Genomic DNA, 9,659 nt, shown 5'->3' with positions numbered 1-9,659 from the left:
GCACTTGGGAGGCAGAGGCAGGTGGGTCTCTAAGTTCGAGGACAGCCTGGTCTACAGAGTGAGTTCAGGACAAGCAGGGCTGCACAGAGAAACCCTCTCTCAAAAACCAAACAACTTGGTCAAGCATGTACCTTCACTCTAGGACCGGTGGGTCATGACCCTTTTGGGGGTCAAACAACCCTTTCACAGGGGTTGCTTAAGTCCATCAGAAAGCACAGATATTTATATTAGCATTCTTAACAGTAGCAAAATTACAGTTATGAAGTAACAATGAAATTAACTTTAAGGTTGGGGTCACCACCAGGAACTGTACTAAAGGGTCGCAGTATTAGGAAGGTTGGGAACCACTGCTCTGGCTTCTGCAAACTCTATACAGAGGTGGGGAAGAGGGCAGTGGGAGGGGTCTGGGTCACATGAAAATGACAGGATCTGTTTTGTAGCCAGGTCCACCCCTGCCTCAATGCATGGCTGCAGGTGTTACAGGCCCTCCACTGTCAAAGGAGCCACTTAGAGGCTGACACAGACAATCTCAGAATCTGGGTGGATTTCCCATGGTAGCCCTCAGGACAGCACCCAAAGCTACCACATTACCAGGCCTTGTGGCAGGTGTCACCCTCCTGGAGAGCTACAGTCCCCTCCTGAGCAACTATGCCACCCATCAGCCAGAAGCAGCAACAGATCTCAGGGTACTATCCTACCATCTTCCTGATGCCCACCAGGAACTGACTAGGTCTACAATAAAGACATGCTGGGCCCATCCCATAATCAGCCACCAAACGCAGACACTATTCCATATGCCAGCAAGATTTTGCTGAAAGGACCCTGATATAGCTGTCTATTGTGAGGCTATGCCAGTGCCTGGCAAATACAGAAGTGGATGCTTACAGTCATCTATAGGATGGAACACAGGGCCCCCAATGGAGGAGGTAGAGAAAGTACCCAAGGAGCTGAAGGGGTCTGCAACCCTGTAGGTGGAACAACAATATGAACTAACCAGTATCCCCAGAGCTTATGTCTCTAGCTGCATATGTAACAGAAGATGGCCTAGTCGGCCATCACTGGGAGGAGAGGCCTCTTGGTCTTGCAAACTTTATATGCCCCAGTACAGGGAACGCAAGGGCTAAGAAGTGGGAGTGAGTAGGTAGGGAAGCAGGGCAAGGGGAGGGTATAAGGGTTTTTTGGGATAGCATTTGAAATGTAAATGAAGAAAATATCTAATAAAAAAAGAAGACATGCTGGAGAATTCAGAGGCCCAGGTACAAAGGAGAGGACACAGTCCCAGCACTGTAAGTACTTATTATTGCCACAGAGTGAGACCCACCACGAGGTGATGTCACTGTTCCAGCAGAGCCCACAGATCAGCTACAGGGTGGCCTGCACTGCTCAGCCCTAAGAGCTGAGATTCAGTCAGAGCCTGGGGCAGTGGAAGCTCACAGGCTGTGAGTGAACAGCAGAGGAGCTGACCTGACTGGAAATGAAGGTCACCTCACTCAGAAGCAGGGAGTGGCCTTGGGTGCACTCTGGTGAGGCAGAGTCCTGGCAATGGAGGCTGAGTGGGGTGTGTGGAAGCCGTGGAGACAAAAGGAATGGGAAGGGGGTCCCAGGTGACAGTGTGAGACCCAGAGAGTCCATGGGAGCTTAGGGCCCCAGGGGGCCTGAATCAGGAGTTCGGCTTGTGTTTCTTCAGCTCCACCATGAGGTGATGGATGTTGATGAGCTCAGCCCTGGCCGGGAGTGCACGGAGCTGGGGCTGGGACAGCACCCGGTGGAAGCCATGGTAGAGCTGGATCAGCTGGGTCAGTGCCCCCTGCACAGAGGAGTCAGGGTCAGACTCATGGTGACTGGAGCTGTCAGAGCTTCACCAGGATCTCAGGCACAGATGCTTGTTGTTCTTCAGGGTGTTTGTGTGATGCAGAGCCCAGGGGAAAGAGCGAGGACACAGACAACCATGGGACACAGGCAAAGGGTGGGAGTGGCCGGTCACCTGGATGATGCTGGTCCCATTTCAGAAGTTGGTAAAACTCCACACTACATCCTGATTCAGGGACTCCACTGACGCCTTCCAGGAACTGCCACAGCCATGAATCAGCTGAGTGACTTGGACTGACTGCCAGAATGATGTTAGAGCAAGAAGGGAAGGCCTATACCTGCCTTCTTGGCAGACACAATCCCCAGCTGCCCCTGAAACTCCTGTCCCCAGTCAGGACAGGAGTTGTCTGCCTAAGTTGACTCCTTCGGCAGTACCCAACCCACCACTCAGTGTGACCACAAGACCCCTGTGTTACCCTCGCCCATCCTTACATACTGAGGCCAAGTGTCCAGTCCCCCAAGGCGCTGGGGGTCAGTGCTGTGGACACTCTGGACATTCATCTCCAGGATCAGCTCAAACCGAGGCCACAGCAAGGCAAGCGCCTGCTCCCAGTACCTGCAGGCTTAATCAGAGTCAAAGGTCAGCTGGCTGGGGCTTGTGGACGTTGTACATCGTGGTGCGGAGCCTAGTGCGCACCACGATGTACAACGTCCACAAGCAGGGTGCAGTCTGCCCAGGGAGCACAGCACCCTTCAGGGTGACGGTGAGTGGGTGTGCCCGATGCCAATGCTGCCCCTGGNACACAGGAATGGGAATAAGAGTGAAGGGCATCAGGTGAGGCAGAGCCCAGAGTCAGGATGGAGTTGTTTGCGTAACATAAAAAGCTGACTGCCTTCGGACACCAAGGAGCAGAGCTCAGTGACCTGTCCAGGGCAGGGACGTCCCTCTTCGCTGCAATGTTGCGGAACCGGAGAACAATGTGGATACAGAGAAAAACCCGTGGTGCTGTCATCTCACTGGCTGAGCTTGGGTCCCCCATCCTGGTGTGTCAGAGCCAAGTAGGACTCCAGGTGTTTCTGTGGCAGACAAATGAATGTTACCTTGTTGTTCGAGTGGCTGTAGGNAAACAGATGTACATTTCTTTGGGGACAAGGCACTGGCCAGGGAGACCAGCTTCTTCCCTGTCCACAGGCACCTCAAGCGGCCTGACCTGCTCACGAGCCACACTTATGTAAGTTCCCCACAGCAGAAGCTGGGGCTGAGCTTGGGATGGGAGCTCCAGGGCCAAGGCTTAGAGAACACTCATTTTCCAGGAGTTGCTGTCTGCCTGTGCAAAGGCCCAGAATTTGGAAGCTCACCAGTGTCATGGAGAGCGTGCGGCCCATGACGGCGTGGAACAGGTCATGTGCAGCCGGGCCAGACACGATGAAAAATTCACAGATGAAAAGATATTCACGGCAAGAATTGGGAGAGCTTAGTGCTGGCTTCAGAAGAGCGCTTCGAACGGATACTACCGAGATAGAGACAGGGATGGGTCTCACACTGACCCCGTGGATGTGGAGACTCAGCACAACTTAGTAATCAGAGCTCACAAGACCACACACCCCACCTCCAAGCAGGGAGGAGCACCCTGAACAGGCACTTAAGATGGGGCGCAGATCACAAGAAAAGCCCTCCCCACTGACTGTTGCCCCCACATCCACTTCAACTGTTGCCTCCCGACAGTCACCCCCAGCCAGTCTCCTTCTGCCCACCTCTAAGTCCATGGTCCCAAACTAACACTTAGAGAACTGATCTCTGGCCACAGAGGGGATGCCTCTCATACCCTCTGCTCTCCACGTTGGGCAGTATGGGGCACTAGGATCGGGGCCTCCAGCTCGGCCGGTGAGATGACAGCACCACAGGTGCCCAGGGCAAAGATGGTGTTCCTGCTTCGGAGGGATGGCTTCGAGAAGAAGCGTGAACAGCATTGGAGTCAGGGAAACCAATGAGACCGACTGCACCAGGCCCAACAAGCCAAGGCCCGAGGATCCCAGGAAGCTAACTATAGCCCGGACAGCCCTTTCCAGAGCCAGAGCCTTGCTTGGCCTGACTCCCGTAACAGTCATCAAGGTTTTACAAACCCTCTGAAATAAATGTGAAAATCTGTCAGAGTTGTGTGTGCTTCTTGGAGAGGAAGCTCTCACTTTCTCGTCCTCAAAGGTTAAGAACCACAGAATGGGTAAGAAACACAGCCCTGGGCTGGAGAGATGGCTCAGAGGTTAAGAGCACTGACTGCTCTTCCAGAGGGCCTGAGTTCAATTCCCAGCAACCACATGGTGGCTCACAACCATCTGTAATGGGATCCGATGCCCTCTTCTGGTATGTCTGAAGACAGCTATAGTGTACTCATATAAGTAAAATATTTTTTAAAAAATACTCAAAGGGCTGGCGAGATGGCTCAGTGGTTAGGAGTGCTGACTGCTCTTCCGAAGGTCCCGAGTTCAAATCCCAGCAACCACATGGTGGCTCACAACCATCCGTAATGAAATCTGATGCCCTCTTCTGGAGTGTCTGAAGACAGCTACAGTGTACTTACATATAATAAAGAAATAAATCTTTAAAAAAAATACTCAAAAAACAAAAACAAAAAAATCTGAATGTGAACTTCATTTTCCCATCCTGCCAGGTAAATTTAAGGATTGAGAATTCTGAGACTTTGTGGAGGACATAACTGGCAGATGGAGAACCTTCCAGAATCTGTGTCACTGTGCTGTGTGTATCTGGTGGGACAGGATGAGGCTGTGGGAGCTGAGTGTGAACAGGGCTGTGCCCAGGTGTCCTCAATCAGTTTTTATCTTTGATATGGTCACCCCCACCTCTGTCACCTCCGGGCTCTGCTCTCTTCATCACTGTGAAGCACATGCTGAGAGTCAATGCTCACAGGGACACAGGATGGCCAGAGCCTTGTCCTATCCTCAAGATTATGAGCAGCCCAGGCTGCTGTCTTGACTGTGGCTCTTTACTTTGACATCTGTGTTTATTTCTTGTACCTTTTTTTTTTTTTTTGGTATGGAGGACTGGGCCTATTCTTTTCCTGTGAGTGCTTCCTGTCCGGTTCTCCTCATGGATGCCCACGTGTGACAGCACTAGGAGGTGTTTTCCCATTCTTGTCCCCACCAGACACAACAAGGCCCCTGCTCTCAGGACGCTGTGGGCTAAACATATGAAGGAAACTCTCCTGAGCTCCTGCCTCCTTCCAGGTGCCTCTGTGGAGTTCTCCCCATCTTTTCCATCTTTCCCCAGCTAACCCAGAATTTCAGGATCCACACAGAGGAGGGATCCACAGGCTCTCATCTCAGATCTGGTCCTGTTGGCTCTGTGCTGTGCCCATGGCCCCTGTCCTTCCCTGACTCTGAGGATCCTGGTGCTGCCTCCAGAGAAGATTCAAGGGTTGATGGGATGAGCCTACTTTAGATTTATGTTTATTGTAAAAGCTGGTCCAGGGAGTGGAGAGATGGCCCAGGGCAGAGACTGTGCTGCCCTGTGACTCTTACCAGGAGGTTTCTCTTTCCACAGTGTTAGTGACTTTGGTTACCTGTGATCTGACAGTCACAAGGAAAACATGGTAGAAATAAACAACACATATATGCTCTACATGTTTTCTCCTTCTTTCCATGGGATGAAGATCCTGTCTCACCTGGTGTGAGACCTTTGCCTCCTCTGTCCAGTGTTCACACTGTTTACTATGCACAGGGCTGGGGTGCTCAGGGGCAGACTCAGCTGTCAGATGCACAAATTCACTGTCCTAATGCCTTGGTCTCTCATCCCCTCAGCTCAGCTCCTCTGTCATCTCTCACCAACATAGGGGTGAACGCAGGGCAGTGGGGAGGGGGAGAAACTAAATCAGGTCTATTACATTACCCTGTTCTCAGCATTCTCCATGTAACAGTAACACACAGAGGCAGACAGGGTTACGGCTGTGCAGGGTTCAGACACAGGCTCCCAGATGATTCTTTTCCCAGCAGAGAAGGGGACAACTGTCTAGAAGCAGTGTGTGGTAGCACACATGCTTGTTCATACGTGAACTCAAGATTTAAATATCTTAGACTGGAACAGCAAGGGGACCACTTGGGGAGGGGCAGCAGGAGAGGCAGGACAGGGAGATTAGAGAAGGTGAAATGACCAGAGGGCCATGATTTACATGTGTGTATGTGCCACAATCTAGCTGAGCATAGAGGTGTGTGCCTCTGACCCCAGAACTACATAGGGGGATCCAGAACGTTAGGGGTTCAAACACAGCCTCAGCTACATAGTGAGTCTGAAGGCTGCCTGAGGTCATGTGACCCCCATCCCAATCAAAGGGACTACAGAGGATGCCTGAACCTGGAGCTGTGGGAGCTGGCATCTTTGTCATGCTCTCTGTGTGGTTGGGAAGATGCTGGAGCACATGAAGACAGTGTGGGCAGAGAAAGAGCACCGTGCTGCTGATGCACAGATCACTGTCATGGCCTTAAGGTGCCACACACCTGCTTGTGTCCTTGGCCTTGATGCTGATCTCCCTGCTGCTGCTGCTGATAGGTGCTGGGCATTTTGTGTGACTTCAGTGATGATCTACATTCAGCTTTCCTCAGGAACTGTTGGGAGACACAGCATCCCAGGAAGGAGATCATGAGCCTCCAGAGTCTCAAACAGGATAGCATCCCATCACCAGCCAAGGACACCTGCTTAGCAAGGACACTGAAGCCAGACAGAGCATCCTATCAGGAAAATGATTAGGCCATTAAGGTCCTGTCTGTAATGACTTGGCTCTGAAAGATCCCAATTCCCTGATAAATTTTTATAATAAGATTTAGAATCAAATATTCACACAAAGGCCACATATACATAAATGGAATTAAAGTTAAAGTGGACCAGTACACAATTCATCTGAAATATTTCTGTTGTTTGATCTTAGCTGCACACTTCTGTAAGTCTGTAAATTTGTCAGACAAGAACAAAGTGTTATTAGTCATACAGTATAGCATTTCCTTGAGATCTTAGCTTACCAGGAATTGGACTGCACCCCATTCTTGTCAACCAGGTGACACTCCTGTCATTGCCCCAGCTCATTTACATGTGAATTTGCATGTCAGGGTCTAATTACCTTAACAGATGTGCCAACTGTTCACTATCAGTGATGAGGTTTATCTGGACTTTACAAAGTATCTTCAAGAAGCTAGAAATATGGCCCCCAGGTAAGAACATTTGCTGTTCCTCCAGAGAGTGGTGGTTGTGATTCCATCACCCAAACTCCTTGTGGATGGGAGAGGGAGATCCACAATAGCCTGTAACTCCAACTCTACCTCTGACATCCTCTCCTGGTTTCCTAGGACACTGGACACTCATGGGGTTGCCTATCCAGGCCCAGCAGTGTGGCTAAAGGCACAAGAAACCACCAAAGCAGCCCCTAAAGGTTGATGAAAGAAATGAAAGCTGGTGAAAGAAATCAAAGATGTGGGGCACTTTGCTGGAATTTCAAAACCAGGAAGCCCAATTACAAACACACACCATCCAGTTATTATAATTATTAGCTATATGCCTAGATTGGGCAGATTTAACACTATATTGACTTATTCCCTAGCTATAAGACCACCTGTTACTTGTAGTTTCTCCTGGCCTCATAGTTCTCATCCATCATGGCTTCCTCTTCTTCCTCCTCCTCCTCTTCCTCCTCATCCTCTTCTTCTTCTTCCTCCTCCTCCTCTTCCTCCTCCTCCTCTTCCTCAGTCCTCTCTCCTGCACCTTTCATCCTCTTCTGCCTCTGGGAGATAGGATGCTCCCTACCTGCCCCCATTTCAAACCTCCAGTCCCACCTTTCCCTTCCACTGCCCAACCACAGGCTCCAGCCTTTACTGAGCATTTTAAATGGGGAGCAGGACCACATGAGATCACCTGAGTACAGGATGGACTGCTCACTGGCTGCAAACCAGTGAGGAAGCAGAATTAACATCAGAATACAAACATCATTAGAACAACCCAAGGCAGGACACTAAGCTTGTTTTCTGCACAGTCCCTCTGCTGTTAGACAGAGGAGCTGGTGAGCACTCCTTCAGGAGAGGCTGCGTCCCCACACTCCCGTGACACCTCTGGCCCTGTCTGGTGAATGCAGGCACAGAGAACCACCTTGTGAGAAGTGTTGGGAAGAAGAGGACTGGCTCCTGAGCTCACACTCACAGCTTACCCAGCACATTCCACAGGAGCTGTGCACATGCACAAGGCTTACAGGCCAAAGATATTATGGATAAATGTTTGCCTGCTCCTCCAAGGACCCATGCATCAAAATACCTTAGAGTCTCATATTCTGCTTCCAGGACACCCTGTGTCCACTCTTCTCAAAGAGAAGGCTGGAAAATGGATCCCTTTGTCAGAGGGATCTAGACACCTGCTGCCATCACTGCCTTCCCAGGAGGATCTCAGGTCACTGAGCAAGAAGAGCACTTCCTTCTGTGTACCACAAGATAGGGAGTCCCAAAGGAGAGAGAGACATGGGGTCCCCTCCACTCTCTTCCACCTCAGTCTGGACTGATGGTGGCAGATGCTGCTGCTTAATTCTTGACATTCTGAGGTCTTTGAATAAGAATGGTTCCTGTAGGCTCACATATTTGAAGACAGTGACCAGAGAATGGGGTACTTTGAAAGAATTAGAAGACATTTGAGGTGTGGCCTTGATACAGGAAGTGTTTCACTGGAAACAGGCTTTGAGGTTTAAAATCCCATGCCAGCCTAGTCTTGGTCTGTCTGTTGCCTATAGATCAGGATGTGCTCCCAGCTACTGCTCCAGCCCCATGCCTGCCTGCTTGCTTGCTGCCCTGCTCCCCACCACGATGAGAAAGGACTAAGCCACTGAAATTGTAAGCAAGCCACGATTAAAGGCTTGCTGTTTCAGAACTGCCTTGGTCATGGTGGCCCTGCACAGCAACAGAACAGGGTCTAAGACTCATCCTCTCATTTCCTAGTCTCTGTCATCTATATCCCCATCCATCCAGCAGTAACCTCACCTAGAAGCAAGATGGACCCTAATACTCATTAAGACCAGACCCAAGGCACCATCCCTGTCCCTCTGCTGATGTCACTCTCCAGCTCAGCTCTGACTCCTCAGAGCAGACCAGCCCTATGGTAAACCTAGAACCACCTACATTCCAGAACCAGGGGACTCCCAGCCTGCCCTCAGACACTCAGCACCAACAGCTTAGTCTTCACCAGCCACAAATGGGACACATAACCACTGTCACCTACACCCACTTTCTCTTTCTTGCTCAGAAACAGCCTTTTTATAGGACCCTCCATATACAGTAAATCTCACTCCAGAGCTGTGTTGGGGGTGTGATCTTTGAGGCATTCCTTGGCTCTCTGAATGCCACAAAGATCCCAAAACCTAACACTGGTGCCATGGTTTGGTAGGCTGTCTGCAAGCCTGTGCACCCCTTGGAGGACCAAAGCTATTCAGGGACTTTATACCTTACCTCTAGTCCACCCACAGCAGACCCACCTTCTGGCCCTCCATCATCACCAGCACAAGGTGAGTGATCCCTCTCAGTTGGCTCCAATGCTTCCCTGAGTCTTGGTACTCTAGGAGGTGGAGGGACCCATCCCTGATCTGGACCCTTTTCTGGATTAGGTTTATTTTGAGCTATATTTTTTTTCTGCTACCTGCTGTCTCTCTTTGTTTTTCCTGTGTCTGTACATTGTGAGTTTCCTTGCCTCTCACACATAGAGTAGAATGTGGATGGTTCTAGGATTACCAACAAGACTAGTCTGCTCTGAGGAGTCAGAACAGAGCTGGAGAGTAATATTGCATAGCTATAGAAATTCCCTCTACAAGAATTTG

At 50.4% G+C, this 9,659-nt stretch overlaps 1 protein-coding gene across 1 annotated transcript; it reads right to left on the bottom strand.

Moving 5' to 3' along the window:
- Nucleotides 1-1,660: 1,660 nt before the first annotated feature.
- On the bottom strand, nt 1,661-3,785 carry LOC115029738 (vacuolar protein sorting-associated protein 52 homolog; the record flags this gene model as incomplete). Its single annotated transcript, XM_029471431.1, is given in 7 exon segments — nt 1,661-1,807; nt 2,302-2,425; nt 2,734-2,812; nt 2,850-2,886; nt 3,169-3,278; nt 3,281-3,320; nt 3,636-3,785. Coding segments are annotated over 7 exon segments (687 nt in total), but the record flags the coding sequence as incomplete, so codon positions are not given.
- Between the last annotated feature and the right edge of the window lie 5,874 nt (nt 3,786-9,659).

The sequence above is a fragment of the Mus caroli genome, chromosome 17 (genome assembly GCF_900094665.2).
Source record: "Mus caroli chromosome 17, CAROLI_EIJ_v1.1, whole genome shotgun sequence".
Classification (NCBI taxonomy): Eukaryota; Metazoa; Chordata; class Mammalia; order Rodentia; family Muridae; genus Mus; species Mus caroli.
The sequence above is the reverse complement of the archived record's forward strand: the minus strand, read 5'-3'. Positions and strand labels throughout refer to the sequence as shown.